General features: G+C 39.9%; 1 protein-coding gene across 4 annotated transcripts in view; it reads left to right on the forward strand.

Annotated features, from left to right (window-relative positions):
- The window catches only part of elna (elastin a), an 81,976-nt gene extending 63,903 nt beyond the window's left edge, over positions 1 to 18,073 (forward strand). For 3 of the 4 annotated variants that reach the window (XM_051930726.1, XM_051930727.1, XM_051930728.1), the window contains 9 exons: positions 757 to 789; positions 4,126 to 4,158; positions 4,271 to 4,303; positions 5,767 to 5,811; positions 6,046 to 6,069; positions 6,281 to 6,322; positions 14,416 to 14,454; positions 15,417 to 15,467; positions 16,673 to 18,073. In XM_051930726.1, coding sequence (XP_051786686.1) covers positions 757 to 789; positions 4,126 to 4,158; positions 4,271 to 4,303; positions 5,767 to 5,811; positions 6,046 to 6,069; positions 6,281 to 6,322; positions 14,416 to 14,454; positions 15,417 to 15,467; positions 16,673 to 16,722 — 350 coding nt within the window. In that variant the 3' untranslated portion in view covers positions 16,723 to 18,073. Of the gene's footprint in view, positions 1 to 756; positions 790 to 4,125; positions 4,159 to 4,270; positions 4,304 to 5,766; positions 5,812 to 6,045; positions 6,070 to 6,280; positions 7,286 to 14,415; positions 14,455 to 15,416; positions 15,468 to 16,672 lie in introns of those variants that run through there. The other variant, XM_051930729.1, reaches the window with a different exon arrangement.
- Positions 18,074 to 18,371: the final 298 nt, after the last annotated feature.

Here is an 18,371-nt window from a genome sequence, read left to right on the forward strand (position 1 = left end):
AATAACGAAAAGATAGGTTGGGATGGTAGGTGGTTGGTGGGTAGAACAGGCAGAGGGGTCTGAAGTCAGCATCAGTTTGGAACAGTTACGGTATTAGTACTGGCAGAGAGACACATCCTGTAACAAGCTTGGTACTCCTACACCATTTATATTTGATTGTTCCATGTACAGTACATCCAAACAGTGTGTAGAGTTTTACCTAACATATTAAAGGCCAGAGCTAGCATCCCTTGCTAAGGTTATTAGTCCAAACAGTAATCAAAGAGAGGTATATAACTGTGGCTTAGAGGAGAAATTCCCTGAAGGCCACAATATTAAGAAGAAGATGATTAGCCTCACAGAATTAAAATAAGACCTCAGCTAATGCTCAAGAAATCTACAGAATACAGTTAGAGGCTCCCATAGACTTCTGTTTATATTCCTTTGCTTACAAGTACCTTGAATTTGGTATAATGAATTGGGTGTAATGATTTCTCAAAACAAGCAAAGCACTTTCACAATTCTTTAATACATATTTCCTTCTTTTTTTTTAAACCAGATAAGTCCCACAAAGTTATTTTTTCTGGAATATTTTTGTTTCATGGAAATTACTAAATCAGAGTCTGTGCTGATGATGTGCTTTACTTAGTGCAAACATTGACTGTTTCCCTCCTTTCCCAGTTATACCATTCAGTACCATTTTTTGCTATGTGATTTTTCAAGAGTGTGACAAGGTAGATGAATTATACACCCCTGCCTTTCTTATGTTTTGTATAGGTATCTATCCATATGGCCATCAACTTGGACAAGGTATGAAAAAGAAGCATGTGGACAAGAATACCCATCACCACTCTTGTATTTTCTGCATGTTTATAAGAGTCCCATGGTGACCTGATATAAAATAATTAACTGTAATGGCCTAAAGCACACCATAGAGCAGGCATGTCAAACACGCTGCCCCCGGGCTGCATGCGGCCCGCAACAGAAATCTGTGCGGCCCGCATGACAGATTCTAGTTAGCACTGAACTTGTACAAAATGATTACTATCGTTTGTGATTGAATCATTCTGCATCTTCGGTGTTACTTATTGACTTTTCTTACTTCTGCCTTCTGACAAAAGCATGTTTTCCCATGGCATTACGGTACCGGAAATGCTAGTATCTGCTAGTATAGCCACGAGCCTTGACCAAAGTTAATGAGCCGCAGCGTCACAACTGAAGTGCTAGGCTGCAGCAGCGGGCAGCAGGGACGGCCTTAGGCATGTGCAAACTGTGCACCTGCACAGGGCTGCCAAATCCCAGGGGCCGCCACGCCAATATATATTGAATATAAAACAGAAAGAGAAAATAACGACACAGCTGACGGCAATGTGGCCGAAAAACATTGTGTTTCTTGTTAATTAGTACGCTGTATTTACAAATGTTGCTAGAGTCGGAGCAGTAAGCTATATGTAGTATTATAACATTCTGCTGTAATGAGAATATCATGGGCCGGCACTTGGTTTTCAAATTACGGACACGCGTATATAGAAGCATGTCATGAGAACGAGGTGGCTATGCAGTGTCCGCAATGGATGTGGCCATCCGCCGTGCATAAGATACCGTATTGACATTGCCAGGCGAAGGGGCCACCGATTCTTTCTCTGCCCAGCGCCGCCACAAGCCTAGAGCCGCCCCTGCCAAGGCTACACTACTGACTGGGCTGCTGAGACTGGCCACTGGGCAGAACTGACCATCACGAGTAGTAATAGCCCACATATTTTCACGTTTTTTTGCTCTAGTTTCATGTAATTTTGTGCTAGTATTGTAACGAACAGTTAGTGCAGACTACAGCTGAAGATCTGAAGTGGACGCAAGAAGTTGGTGAGTTGTTTATTAACATATTTTTGTGATTTTGAGTTTGTAAAATTATTTTTACATATCGGCTTATTTTACAATATAAACTTTGAAGTAAACTTAGTAAAGTAAAATTAGATTTTTGGAGGATTTGTTTTCCAACTTGAATTACTGAGCAATGAATTCAGTGAGCATTTTCGTGATTTCAGTTCACACAAACAGGGCATTGCGCTGTTCTCTTACAACGTTGAGAATGCGCCTGAGAATATCCAAATGGAATTGATTGAAGTGCAGTCAGATTCTATTCTGAAGGCAAAATACAATGAATTTGGTGTACCAGGCTTGTATGCTTACCTGCCACCCTCGTATGTGCAGATCCGTGTGAGCAACTGTTTTCGTTAATGAAAGCTACCAAAACCCCACATCGCTCAAGACTTACCGTTGAGCACCTTTCATCCCTCATAAAAGTTGCAGCTGCACAAGATTTCAAGCCTGATATTGACGAACTGGTTAATAACAAGAGATGCCAAGTGTCGGGACAAAAGAAATAAATCTCACACTGTAAGGCTCCTATATAAGCAATGAATCCATATTACTAACTGAGAATGGTAAACCGGAAGGCATGGACGCAGGTACATGGCGATGGGACCATGAGACATACTGCGCAGGTGCCTACAGCGCGCGTCTCATAAACCGCAAGCGAAGTCTTATCCACCGCGAACAAAGGAGTCACGGCCCAAAAACGAAAGAGCTCAACTAACGTGAATGAGAAATGAAGCAACAACGTGCCCATAGCTAACGACTAACGACACAGCTACACAAAAAAGAGGATTCTGCGCTGCACCCCAGAGTCAAACGGAAGAGGCTACGGAGGCCCCACAGGTCCACAAAGATAGTACGGAAGGCGCGGGAAAGTACGAAAGGCGCAGGCGCCTACAACGCGCTTCTGAATAGGACATGAAGCAACAACGCGCCCATAGCTAACGACTAACGACACAGCCACACAGAACAGAGGATTCTGCACTGCACCCCAGAGTCACACGTAAGACACTACGGCGTCCGCAAAGGTCCACAAAGATAGTACGGAAGGCGCGAGAAAGTACGAAAGGCCCAGGCGCCTACAACGCGCTTCTGAACTAAACGTCCACACTACACAGCATGGTCCGGGTAATGAGAATAAACGAACTCTCCGTATTAAACGTACGGCATCCTCACACGTCCAAACCATATAGCATATGTGAATCACATTACAGTGATGCATTATTAACGGTACAAGCACAGAAAACGCTCCGTATTAACAGTAAGTGCAATTATCCATATTACTAACGGTAGACAACGGATAACTAATGGAGTCACGGTCACGGCTCCAAAACGATCCAGCTCAACTAACGGAGCTACAAAAGCGAGCCTGCATGGATAAAAACAATAGACGTAGGTGTCTACAACGCGCGTCTGAAACCGCGGAAGCAAAACTGTCTCGGCTCCAAAACCAAACAGCTCCACATGGATAAATACAATGTACATAGACGCCTACAACGCACGTCAGAAACAGCGGAAGCAAAGCAGGCACGGGTTCAAAATGAACGACTACAACTGATGGAGATACAAACACGAGCCCGCCTGGATATAATCAATGAACGCATGCGCCTACAGCGCGCGTCTGAAATGCCACAAGCAAAGCAGGCACATATCTCATACATTCATCAATGTATTTCGGGTTACCCAACACCGGAGGTAGGCGAGCGAAGCGAGCAGGGGGTGGAGCCCCATTGTATAATATAATAAGGACCTAGCTAAGAGGCTAAGACTCTAATTCTACACTGTTGTATGGAGAATGTATGGAAATAAATGGCTTATCTTTAAACTTTAAGTGTTACATTTTTTAAAGTTTTCAGTATTGGAAAGAAAGCTACAGTAACTTTGTATAATAGTATAATAGTATTTGTTACAGTGCGGCCTGCTGATGCACGTATGGCAGTCGAAGCGGCCCACCAATGGTAGTGAGTTTGACATGCCTGCCATAGAGGTTTCAGGTAGGTTAAGGCAATTCAGAGCAGTATAAGGTAGTCGATCTTTTATTTCACTTTCTTTCTTGAACTCTGTAGGTGTTGTGGGGGTAGGAGCACTGCCTGGAACAGGTAGGTTACCCTATGGAGGTTGAAAAGAATGTGGCTCTTGCCTTGGTGACCTGACATAAAATGATTAACTGAAATGATCTAAGGCACACCATGGGTTCAAGCAGGTCAAGGCAATTCAGAGCAGTATAAGGCAGTTGATTTTTTATTTCACTTTCTTTCTTGCACTCTGCAGGTGTCGTGGGGGTAGGAGCACAGCCTGGAACAGGTAGGTCACCCTAAGGAGGTCGAAAGGAATGCATCTCTTGCCTTGGATGGTCTTGAACATTCTTTGTAATGAAGCCTCATCCTTTCTTCACTTTCCTGTGTTCTTTCTAAAGGTGTAGTTGGTATAGGAGCACAGCCAGGAACAGGTAGGACACTCTATAAACCGCAATATTTTAATTTCCTCTTTCCTATCTTTTCACCAAGTGCATGGTATAAGATCTTGATCCTGGTGGTTTGGGTGGAGAGTCTAAACTTTTAGGAAGTTTGACATGAACTTACAGAAGTCATGCACAAAGTGGCCAATCTAACTGTGATGTCAATGGAAATTGATCACTGAGGATGGTTCTACAGAAGCATAAACTTAGCTATAATGCTAAACAAAAATAAATAACACAACAAGCAGCTCTCAGATTAAGTATTGTTCTGGAATCTGAGGAAATGTAGCAGGCCATGACCCTTAGAACAAATTACAGACATACAGGGTATAATAGACTAACAGTCTCAGTTTCAGACTTTTGTATGGGCAAATATTTATAAGATAAATATAGTTACATATTACAAGGTTTTGATCCTCATGTTAATGACATAAAATCTTGGGCAATTAATTGAACATGGTTTCTCACATATAACTGGACTCCACTGTTTTTATTGCTCTGAAAGAGTTCTTTAGAGACATTCTAATGAAAATCTATGTTTTAGAATCTGGTCAGTCTAGTGACATATCAGCCTATATTTATAGTGTGTAGCCATCTGTGCTGCAAATCATTTCTTGGCAACAAATCCTGTTTGCTGCAATAATTACACTACAAAGTAGGAGCTGCTCAGTGCTGTGCTATATGGAGCGTCTGGCTCACATCTATAGTAATTTAGCTAAATGTTTCTGTTGAAACTTATAAATCTTGCTCTGAAAAAGAATGGTCAGCAGGATGACATGGTGGCTATGAGGGAGGATTTCATTTATCAAGGTTGTAGGTTCACATCTCCTTTAAATGGTCTGTACACTTCTACAAACACACTGGAAAGGTTTATTTTCCTTCTATTTTAAGGTTCTGTAAGGGTATCTTAAAGGCAATATATACAATAAAATCTAATTGATCAAAAATATGATGATGGAGTGTGTAGCACTAATTCTTCAAATCCTAGCCCAGGAACTGACTGTGTTAAAGTAGCATGTTTTACCTTGTCTGCATTTTTTTTCTCAGCTTAGTTCATATTCCGTTGTGTATGTCTGGCTAAATGGTAACTCTAAATGGTTTAATATTGTATGATTATGTGTGTCTGTGTGAGTATTGAATGAGTTTTTACCGATCTTCATGCAATACCATCAAGCCAGACTCTGGCCAACAAGACTTTGTATTAGAATAAGCAGATGTATCAGAATAAAGAGTGATGAAGAATATCATCCGAAGTCATTTTGCACAGGTACAGTATTTGAGTGATTTGTACAGAGGTGCCACTAAAGCTATTTCATTAGCAATTCCAGTACTAATTGTTGTTGATCCAGTGGTGAGACCTAATCTTTCTGCATAAGTCAATTGACATTCTTCTGGATGTTAGTGCTTCTATCCCACTGTCTAGTCGCTGATCTGACCAGCTCTTTTCTTTGCAGGTGTGAGATATCCAACTGGACTGGGTAGCAAGGCATACAAACCAGGTAAGGTTTGCATCTCCTCGCTAGTAGCCACATGGATTTAGAAGTCAAGAAGCAGTGACACAAAATCAAAGCAATAAGCATTCTGTTCCTGACTATAATGGTTTTAGCAGTGAGCCTGTCCAAAACCAATTCTTTTGCTAATCACTACTGTTTCTTGTTTCGCGTTCCCCTGAAATTTTGTGTTAAAACCTGTCTGCATCCATTCATTAACTTTATTTTCTCTTATGATCTCAGGTTATGGAAGTTTGGCAGGTCAAGGTGAGGAAGATTACTTTTTCTCTGTCAGCTTTAAAACAGAAGAAGATAATACAAACAAAACCCACATGCTTCAAAGATGAATACTGGCTCAGTGTAGAGATAATATTTCCACTTTCCTGTTGTTGCTGTTGAGTTGAAATGTTTTATAATTCAGCATGGCATGACATGACTGATTTCAACAAATCTAAAGATTTTTTGTCTTTCCTCCCAGGTGGTGTCCCATCATATGGTGGCTATCCTCAGGCATATCCAGGTATGTCAACTAGAGTCCCTTTGAATCTAAAGCATATAATATGGCTACTAAGGGTCTAGACTACAAATCGAGAGAACTCAAATTCCACTGCTGCTTTACTGTGTAACCCTTAACAAATTGTTAAGTTCTAATGCGTGCATGGAATTGGCATTATATTATTTTTCTGATGTGCCTTATGGTAGGATTTACTCAAAAATCAAAAATTAGCTTTATAACATTAAATTGCTCAGCCAAAATCCCAGTGGAATGGTCTTCAAAGTACAAGGGATACTGGAAAAGGGCTAATATAGCTGGAAATTATGACAAAAAGAAGTGAAATTTTGCATTTGCTGATCTTTCACCTGCCACGCCCCTACCAGGAAGGGAGTCATAACACACCCAGAGAGATGTTTCAACACTTAGGGGCCATAGATGTCAAACATCTGCTACAGGAGGAAGCACTTTGGGAGTTTTAAGTATTTAGCTTCTGGGATTCACAATATATTAGTTTGCAGATTGTAAATATCTGATGCTTCGTGGATCCCTGCTTCTTGAGTCTCATGCTTTTAAAATTTTAAAATTCCTGAATTTTTCAGAAAGTAGGGGAAGACTTTTGCTTTCCTTCATTCTTATTGTAAAGATGCTTAGATGTCACTCTCGCATGTAGAGACCCACTAGTGTAAAATAGGCACCCTGTCACCCTGAAGTTTGTTTTACCCCCAGTTCAATGACGGACGAAGATGTGAAATTATTTAACTTTTAGCATTATTTTATTTTAAAGGGTAAAGAGTACAGGTTGTTAAACTGTTAATGAGAAACTTTGTTTTTTCCAAAACATCCTTTTTGTTAACATAATTACAACACTATATCATTAGCATTGTGGAAGTGCATTGTTGTGAAATGTGGGGAAGAGATTCTGTAGTCAGTACTAGATCTTTCCTACTCTAACAGGAAATATTTGCCCAAAAGTGAAACTACCGTTATTTCAAAGAAACAGATATTCAGCTACAGTTACAGTTATGAGATCACACCGTTAAAACAATTATAATATTACCTGTTTCACCATATTGGTCAGATTGTTCAGCTGTTTGTGAAATTTGGTCCTGGTTCAGTATTGAAAATTTGCTATACATTGCTATCTTTTTTGTGTGTATCTTGGTGCTGTGATATTGTTTGAAATGGAAGGTAACATTATTTTTTATTATTTTGTAGCCCTATATATATAATCATTATATATATATATATATATATATAGGGGCGGCACGGTGGCGCAGTGGGTAGCGCTGCTGCCTCGCAGTTGAGAGATCTGGGGACCTGGGTTCGCTTCCCGGGTCCTCCCTGCGTGGAGTTTGCATGTTCTCCCCGTGTCTGCGTGGGTTTCCTCCGGGCGCTCTTCCCACAGTCCAAAGACATGCAGGTTAGGTGGATTGGCGATTCTAAATTGGTCCTAGTGTATGCTTGGTGTGTGGATGTGTTTGTGTGTGTCCTGCGGTGGGTTGGCACCCTGCCCAGGATTGGTTCCTGCCTTGTGCCCTGTGTTGGCTGGGATTGGCTCCAGCAGAACCCCGTGACTCTGTGTTCGGATTCAGCGGGTTGGACAATGGATGGATATATATATATATATATATATATATATATATATATATATATATATATAAATATACAGGACTATTCAAAATGAAAGAGCAGATTTCAAAAATGTATTTCAAACAAACTGTATAAGACAGAAACACATTCTGCGCATCACTGGATAGAGAAAAGTTCGAAGTTTGGTCCTATGGTCCTTGAGGTTGCATGCACTCAACATGAGCACCTTGTGTAGCATGACAAACATCAAAACGGTAGACCATTTCTTGCCACACATGAGTCAACTGTCCCCTAGTCTCTGAATTCACAGCTTCCTCAATTCGATGTCACAAATCTTGAAGATTACCGGGCATAAGTGGAACAAAACACTTTTTTTTTAATGTACCCCCATTGATAAAAATCGCAGGGGTTAAGGTCTGGAGACCTGAGAGGCCATAGACGATGAGTAAGATTTTGTTGTCCACCTCTTCCAATTTATCGTCCTGGAATGGTGTCATTCAGGTAACGTCGGACCTCCAAGTGGAAATCAGGCGGGGCACCATCATGCATGAAAATGAAGTCATTCGAATCTTCTTGAAGTTGAATTTTTAAACTTTGAACTTTCCTCTGTCCAGTGATGTGCGGAATATGTTTCTGTCTTATACAGCTGGAGACAAGATGTGATCTTCTTGGAAGACAATTTGAAGTCCCGCGAAAGACACTTTAACTTCCTCCCAGCTCTTAAAACAACGACAAGCGACAAGCAAAACATGCAGCTCACCAGCAGCAGAAACCCAGCAGATGATCCAACCGCTTCTCCTTGCGTGCATTCAGCCACCCTAACCCAATTCCCCCCCCCCCCCCTCACAACGCAAGCAGCAGAGACGCGAAGTGACAAAAGGACAACTGCTGTACAGGCTTTAAAATGATCGACGGGCAGTGCGTCGGCAGCGACAGCAGCAGAAAGACAGCAGATGATCCGACAGCATCTCCTTAGCACACGTTCAGCCACCCCCCCCTTCCCCTTTGACAACACGAGCAGCATTATATGTTCTGCGAGAAAGAGATTTAACCACACCCGGGGCTGGAAATAAAGGGCAAGTATTGTTTTTACAATGTCACGTGAGACAAGGCAGTGAGACATCATTTAAAACAAGTCCACGGACATCTAACCTAGAGCAGTTGTTGGATTGCTGTTGGCAGACACGCTTCATGTGCTTCCACCTCTTAAAACAATGACAAGCGACAAGCAAAACATGCAGCTTGCCAGCAGCAGAAAGCCAGCAGATGATCTGACCTCTTCTCCTTAGCATGCGTTCAGCCGTACCCCCTTCACAACGCGAGCAGTGTTATACGTCCTGCGAGAAAGAGATGTAACCAAGCCGAGGCCGGAAATAAAGGACAAGTATTGTTTTTACAAAATTTTTAAAGTAAAAGTGAAAATAATGCATATGTAACAATTCACATGAAACTAACAATCTCTTTAAATTGTATATCTGGTAAACCAAACCTGGGGGTGGGCAAGCAAAGTGATCAGATCTCAATGGGAAAAAAAATCATGCTGGATATCTATACTGATATGGACTGGGTAATGAAATTGGGATGAAATCCTTGGACCCATTGTCAGACCCTATGCTGGTGCAGTGGGTCCTGGGATCCTCCTGGTGTATGACAATTCCCGACCTCACGTGGCGAGAGTATGCAGGCAGTTCCTGGAAGATGAAGAAATTAATACCATTGACTGGCCCCCACGCACGCCTGACCTAAATCCAATAAAACACCCCATCCTAGACAGGTAGCACAGCTATAATGTATATTTAAAATGATAAAATGTGCAGTGTGTGTACCAGTGTGTAATGTAATCCACAAGAATACTGCAGTGTCTGATGAACAAAAGCAGCAAGATGCACTAAGTAAGAGAGATCCTACATGCATGACGTGAACAAAACAGAAGGACTTACCAGTGTGCCCATTTTAATAAATGAGATTATTGCTGTGCTATTATATCTATATATATATAAAATTCTTTTCGCTTTTGAAACGGAAATTATGTATGACCACATGATATGGAAACTACGTATGAAACGGAAATTAAGTATGACCACACGATATGGAAATTACCTATGACCACAGAACATATTATAATACAGGAACTAATCATTTCGTTTGTGGACGCCATTTTTATATCGTCTTTACGAATTATTATTATTTGTGTACGCCCCGCGTCACCCTCTCCCACCCCTCCTGTCTGGACTACAGCACTGAGCTGTCCGCTGCCAGGTGCGTTCTGACAGAGAAGTTTTATTTATTCATCCACATGACTGTCGCTGAAACTGCCACATTGTAACTTTTTTTTAGTTGGCACTACTTGATAGTAAAAGAGATGAGGAAAACAGCTTTGCGTCTTTCTACTTTTTAACTGCGCCGAGCTGTAAACAATGTGAAGACGAGACCGCCTTCAGCTGCGAGGGGTCGTGAGAACAAAGTGGATGCTGGGAGGTGCGGAATGTCGGGCAGTGTCCTCTCTTCTTGCACTGTTTGTGACACTTCAAGTCCCCTGTCGGCTCCTGGGAGAGTGGAAATCTTTGCGAATGAGTGTAATCGGTGCCATCGAAGCAGGACTCTGTTTGTAAATTGCCCTGCACAACTACTTACTGTCCCTTAAGGTAAGTTCGAGTCACTAAAACCCCACAACATTCAAGGTTGCTTTTGTGATTAATTATTTTAACAAGTAAATCACAGGCATGTAGTGCAAGGTTGTCAGGCAAAAATTTGGACGATCACATAGAAAATGTAATTTCTATACCACAGCGGTCGTGTAGCGCCTTTCACAAGGGATCTACTACTTGCCTGTTGTGTTGTAGCGCCTTTAAAATGTAGTTTACCCAAAACCACTCCAGTAGTGCTTAATGTATCTTTACTTCTTACATGTTAATGTTTTACTATTTAATGACATATAGACTACATTTTATTTTTTTTCCCTTGCACTCACTGAGCGAAGCCACTGGGTAATCAACTAGTATATATATATAAATATGGAAGTGTAACACTCTCACATGGTCCAGGCACGACCCAAAGCAACAGCAATATTCTTGGCTTGTAAACAGAAGTGAGGTCTGATTGGACTGGAGAAACTTTACCACAAAGGTTGTAAGGATGTAAAGCTGCAGGCTGGGAGACAAAATAGTAAGAGCAAGATCATCAGGGTAGGCTTCAGTACATTCTAAGTGAGACGTTGCATACTGAGGTTTCAACTTTTTAATTTTCTAGTTGTGGATTATCTTCTTTTAGCTTGCATCCACTAGATGGAGAAGATACCTACTGTATAAGACAAATCAAGTATGTGCAGATATGTCTGTTCAAAACGATAGATAGATAGATAGATAGATAGATAGATAGATAGATAGATAGATAGATAGATAGATAGATAGATAGATAGATAGATAGATAGAGTTAGGTCCATAAATATTAGGACAGAGACAACTTTTTTCTAATTTTGGTTCTGTACATTACCACAATGAATTTTAAATGAAACAACTCAGATGCAGTTGAAGTTCAGACTTTCAGCTTTAATTCAGTGGGGTGCACAAAACGATTGCATAAAAATGTGAGGCAACGAAAGCATGTTTTTAACACAATCCCTTCTTTTCAGGGGCTCAAAAGTAATTGGACAAATTAAATAACTGGAAATAAAATGTTCATTTCTAATACTTGGTTGAAAACCCTTTGCTGGCAATGACAGCCTGAAGTCTTGAACTCATGGACATCACCAGGTTTCTTCCTTTTTAATGCTCTGCCAGGCCTTTACTGCTGCGGCTTTCAGTTGCTGTTTGTTTGTGGGCCTTTCTGTCAGAAGTTTAGTCTTCAACAAGTGAAATGTATGCTCAATTGGGTTAAGATCAGGTGACTGACTCGGCCATTCAAGAATTTTCCACTTCTTTGCTTTAATAAACTCCTGGGTTGCTTTGGCTGTATGTTTTGGGTCATTGTCCATCTGTATCATGAACGCCACCCAATCAATTTGACTGCATTTAGCTGGATTTGAGCAGACAGTATGTCTCTGAACACCTCAGAATTCATTCGGCTGCTTCTGTCCTGTGTCACATCATCAATAAACACTAGTGTCCCAGTGCCACTGGCAGCCATGCACGCCCAAGCCATCACACTGCCTCCACCGTGTTTTACAGATGATGTGGTATGCTTTGGATAATGAGCTGTTCCACGCCTACTCCATACTTTTTTCTTGCCATTATTCTGGTAGAGGTTGATCTTGGTTTCATCTGTCCAAAGAATGTTTTTCCAGAACTGTGCTGGCTTTTTTAGATGTTCTTTAGCAAAGTCCAATTTAGCCTTTCTATTCTTGAGGCTTATGAGTGGCTTGCACCTTGCAGTGCCCCCTCTGTATTTACTTTCATGCAGTCTTCTTTTTATGGGAGACTTGGATATCGATACGCCCTACCCCCTGGAGAGTGTTGTTCACTTGGTTGGCTGTTGTGAAGAGGTTTCTGTTCACCTTGGAAATGATTCTGCGATCATCCACCACTGTTTGTCTTCCATGGACATCCAGGTCTTTTTGCGTTGCTGAGTTCACCAGTGCTTGCTTTCTTTCTCAGGATGTACCAAACTGTAGACTTTGCCACTCGTAATATTGTAGCAATTTCTCGGATGGGTTTTTTCTGTTTTCTCAGCTTAAGGATGGCTTCTTTCACCCGCATGGAGAGCTCCTTTGACCGCACGTTGTCTGTTCACAGCAAAATCTTCCACATGCAAGCACCACACCTCAAATCAACTCCAGGCTTTTTATCTGCTTAATTGATAATGACATAACGACGGACTTGCCCACACCTGCCCATGAAATAGCCTTTGAGTCAATTGTCCAGTTACTTTTGAGACCCTGAAATGAAGAGATTGTGTTAAAAAAATGCTTTAGTTGCCTCACATTTTGATGCAATCGTTTTGTTCACCCCACTGAATTAAAGCTGAAAGTCTTCAACTGCATCTGAGTTGTTTCATTTAAAATTCATTGTGGTAATGTACAGAACTAAAATTAGAAAAAAGTTGTCTCTGTCCAAATATTTATAGACCTAACTGTAGATAGATAGATAGATAGATAGATAGATAGATAGATAGATAGATAGATAGATAGATAGATAGATAGATAGATAGATAGATAGATAGATAGATAGATAGATAGATAGAGATGTACTTTATGTGTCCCTAAGGGGAAATTAGAACTTTATATTATGAAGAATATAGACTTTTTCTATGAATAAAAACAAAGTTTTTTAGTAGAAGTGGCCTGCTTGCATCTTGGATTCATACTTTATTGTAGATCAACTTCAAGATTTGGGTTTTAAGTAAAGCTGGTAAAATATAACCAGTGGGTGTAGATAATGTCAAAGAATAATTTGTATTTGGATAGCTAGAGAAAGTAAAAGTTGAGTAACAAATGAGCAATGTATGGTTTGGGGACAGTTTATCATATGCTTTGCTGCATCATCACTTTAGTCTAAATTGACACACTAGAGAAGTGACCAGATCTGTATGAGTTTTTATAGTTGTTACACAACCAGTCTGTCAATGCAAACTTCAGGCAAAGTCTCTGTGTCTGTCATTGTTTCAGTGAAGCAGCTTACAGTGTCACTATTCACACATTTATTCTACCAGGCCATTTATGTAAATATAGTGGATTACTTAGCCAAACATAACAATGGCTTGAGGAACTAACTTTTTTATGCTTCCTCATAGTCATCATTTATGTCCTATAGCTTAAGAACCTGTGTAAAATGTACCCACAAGCACAATTTCTTTACTTGAAAATACATCAATAAATTGTATTTTATGAGTAAAGTAGGCTTAATTTTGCCTTTAAGTCAAAATTATAAATACACTACCATTTCTGCTTCTGTTTTCATTATGGACTTGCACATAAGACTTAAGTCATTCCTTTGTAGTATTGCAGTTGATGGTTTACTCAGTTGGTAAGACAATGCACTTTCACTGCTGCCAATTTAAGTACAAAGGGGATGAAATGCAGAGGTATAGTAAACTGGAATTTGCACAGTGATGAATCAGATTTCTCTAATCTGTTACTTAGTTACTTAGTTGTTAGTTTTCTTGGTTACTGCTAAAAGGGGTAATAAAGGTTGCTTTTGATGTATCACCACCATACATCCACTGATGGTAAAGTGAAAACTTAATGACCCAGGGAACACTGGCAGGAAATAGAAACCTCTTGTCCTCATCATCATTACAATCTGAGGACCATGTTTGTTAAACAGAGTGTGTGATATTGTGCCACAGCCATTACATACAGGAATTCCATCCATTACAAGAGTTCTCCTGAAGGCCTTTCTAGCAGTCACCTTTTTATTCCCCATTCCCACACCCAGTCATGTACCAGGAGAGATCAACTCCAATTGATTAACATCCTTGACTAAAGCTCAGTGTTATTCATCTCACAGTACTACACATTATACCCCTGCCTCCATATTGCAATTAGATTTTTCATTATATCAAGAAAATTAAATTTTTTATATTCTTTTCAGGATATGGCTACATTCCAGGACAACTTGGCCAGCAACTAGGTGAGGATAAATCTGTTTTCTTGTCTGTTATTGACTCATTTATTGGAGACAATTGTGTATTCTAAATAGAAAAAGAAGCAAGCCTAATATAGTATTTTAATCATAGATTTCCTTAGGAAATAAACACTTCATTTTTTTTAAATACTGGACTTCAGCTCTGTATGTTTACAAAATGATATCTAAATATAAAAAAGAATATTTTTGTTGTTAATGTTGGTTCCCTAGCTTTAGGAGAAGGGGAGAAGCAGAACACCCAAATTTGCACTGACATGTCCATTTTGCATATTCTGCAAAAGTACATATTGTAGTTAATGTTTGAAGTAAAGTATAAATATAAACTCCAGTTTGGAAAACTGTCAATGTGACTCCACTTGACATGAAAACTTGAGTAGTACCTTCAAATGAAATACTATTCCCATATCAATGGTTATGTGGGTGCTGCATTGCATTTCTTTCCCTTGCCCATTTCTGCAGCTATAATAACGTAAATTGTAGAATTTTAAGAGGTTGCTCTAAGCAATCAAAGATGTGTTTCAAGTATTTTGTTCAGACATTTTCCATATTTTCAAATAGGTTCATGACATGGAAGGAAACTTGTAATACTATTGGCTATGGTTATATAGAGTATCTATACCTATTCTTTTTTTATTGTTGCATATTTTTGGCATTGAATATTGTCAGATCCACATCCAAATGCCACAAGTTTAGCATTTACTTCATAAATAAAATTATTCAAAAGGTAAATGCAACTGAATGTAAATACTAGATGGATTTGGTATGACTTGACCTTCCATTCTCAGGGGATGTAGAATAAAGAGGTGTTTGTCATAAGAGCCATAGAACGCATACAGGCAAGGTCAAAAATACAAAAATCAAATCCCATAGCCAAACCTTTTCAGCTTTTCATATAATATACAAACCAGCATTGGGCTACTTATTCTTTTTAATTTTTTATTTTACAGCAAAACCCTCAAAGCAATATAAGGCCTTGGCCATGCTAGGAGGATACAGAGGTAAGACATGCATATACTAAAAGTAATACCAAGTTTTGTGTTTTGTAAATCCATTAAGTAATATCATATATTTAATTTTATCAGAGGTCCCAAGCTTAACTGCTGGACTTCCATAGCATTTTCTGGCTTTTTCCCACCAGGCTCTCAATAAGGCAGATTCGGCCTTGCAAATAGAATTAGTTTTTAAATAGGCTTGTTGTTCTTTCATTTCTATACTCAACTGTTCAGTTTAAAACATAGGTGTCAAACAACAGGACAGCAACTATAGAATCTTTGTGTCAAGCGACATGACAGCAAATAGAGAATTTCACTCCTGCCTCACTTTTAAAAGTGACTACCTCGGACTTTTATCTGACCCACTAAATTAGGTGGCAGTTTTCCATATTTTCGTGTGATCAGACATTTGCCTGTTTTACATTTCTGCTTACTTTCCTAATAAGGCATCTTGATATCATGAGTGCTCACACACTGAACAATATATGAAGGCTTTTGTGAATTGGTGATGGAGATAGCTCGATATTTCAGGGATTGCTTAGTAATGCTGAAATAAATTTTTCAATTTCATGAAACTAATGATTAAATTGAATGCTGAAATTTCTTTTAAACGTTAGCCAGAAGCAGATTAATGTCATAGTAGCTGCTGATAAATCAGGATGTCACATCTGTTCACTTGTGTCAGTATACTGAAAAACGGGCACTACTGTGATAAAGTATTTAAAAAGAATCATCTTTCTCTCCAAACCCCCTTGCACGAATAGTATAAAGACAGAAAAACAAATCAGTGAGCTAAAATTAAACTTCAAGAACCATCATCTTGCTTAAGCCAAGATATTGCAGGCTATTTTTAAACCCACATACCAAGTTCAGAAGTAGAAAAACAAGAAGCCTAATAAAGGAAAGGTTTCAAATAGATGGCAGAGTTAGCTTGTGTTGAGAAGCTTGGTTAGAAAAAAAGCCAGCATCCACTGCTGCCCTCTGAGACCCCAGCTTCAAAGCGAGTTACATGCTTTGAGCTTCTAAAGATCACATTTGTGAGATGAGCTTAAGTAAAGGGCAGAGAAAGAAAATTTAATATGACTTTTTAAAATCTGTACTACTTACTATAAAATTGCTACTTGATAAATGTAACATTTGCTCTTCATTTTCCTTCCCCGCGGACACAGATGTTTTGATTCTAATGCTGTTTACTGTACCCTGTTTTACAGGAGGTGCAGGCTGTCCACAAGGACAATACTGTGGAAGAAAAAGAAAATAAAAGAAAGTTTGGGAATTAAGTGACCTCATGATTTATGGTGCTACTGCATGATCTAGAATGTACAAAATAAGAAAGAAAAAAAGCCACCGTTTCCCACGTCCCCCACAGTTCCAGGCCTCGGAGTATTTTTTCCGCCTCATCATCCCTCCCAAATTAAGTGATGTAAATTCTGATGGGAAGATTGCTTCCTTCTCACAAATTCCCTAGAGTGAAACTGGACACGGCTGAGCAGTGTCTTTGCTATACCAACTCACAAGACTCTGCACATCCACAAGCCCTATACATTTGTGTACCACAACTCTGGGTCACAACCACGTGCGTGTTATTCTAAGACTTGCATGCAGAGTAAAAAGTTCTGTGGCTCTTATGAAAATTAAGCATAAGCCACCACCCTACCTTTCTTATTTTAGACAGCAGAGCTGATTCTCTCTGAGGCACATAACTGGGCTTGTATCAGAATTAACTCCCTGCCTGGTGGTTTCTGCTCATTTCCTCTTTCTGACATGCAGCCTTTAGTTCTGTGCCGTCAAAGAAGATTAATCTCTGTATATACAGAGTTTGAGCACTGCCCTACCAATCCAGTCAGACCATGGTGCAGCCCATCCTAAGTTTACTAATGCTTCAGTCTGTCATCTCCTTCCTTAATTATGTCTGCACTGGCCGCTCAGATCCTCACTGAATTGTAAGCTTGGACTGAAGCACTGTATGAGCAAAAGATGCCTGAGATCAAACAAAGAGGGCATTGAGCTGCCACCAGTTATGCAAAAACACTCTAATCGATTTTTTCAAAGGTGGAAGGAGGGGAGGGAGGTGACTGAAGCTATTATAGCCTAGAACACTTGGCTGGTGACTTATATCATCGTAAACTTGAGTTTTTAGATTTCTTACTTTTTTGTAAGTTATATAAGAAAATTGGTCATTGTGTTCTATCCCTCTTCTTTCTGCCACAGCATCCAAGCTGCGCTCACACAATTGGGGTCTCAACTTCCTTTGGAAAGTCATCCCCATTTGTGGTAACAGCACCTCTTGCCTGCCAAAGTGCCCCCAGCCACCTTTAGTGCTAGAGCTTCTTCCTACATGGCTGTGTCTCTCAGGCTCACGCCGATGAGCTTTTATTGTCTGTCGGTGTGTCCTCCTGTCCAACTGTCTAATTATGATATACTGTACTGTACTTGGAGTGTCTCTGCGCCCTGCCAGAAACTCGTTTTGTCTAGCCTTCTAGTGTGGGGTTGGGTGATTTTTGTAATGACGGGGTAAAGGCATATTGAATCTTCTTCCATTGCACATTTGAATATTATTGGGAAATTCATCATTGTAACTGCTTTAATAAACAAACGTAAATATCTTCTTGGATCAGTGTTTCTGCTTGGTTTGTGAATTTATACTCAGGAGCAAAGCCTCTTTACTCTGAAAGAGATTGGGTTAATTACTACAGGGGGTCTTCTTCAGAGTATAGTATAAAATAGGCAACAATGAGTTAATACAGAGAGAGTCGTGTGGACTTAACGGATGAAAACACTGAGAATCAGTTAACACAGACAATACCCTAAGCACTTGATGGAGATAAAATGTGCAGAAAGGATTAATAGAGTGACATCTGTACTGAAAAGAAGAATACAATAACACTGAGCTCATACGGAGAATCTGTT

This window comes from Erpetoichthys calabaricus, chromosome 8 (assembly GCF_900747795.2).
Source record: "Erpetoichthys calabaricus chromosome 8, fErpCal1.3, whole genome shotgun sequence".
In the NCBI taxonomy this organism is placed as follows: Eukaryota; Metazoa; Chordata; class Cladistia; order Polypteriformes; family Polypteridae; genus Erpetoichthys; species Erpetoichthys calabaricus.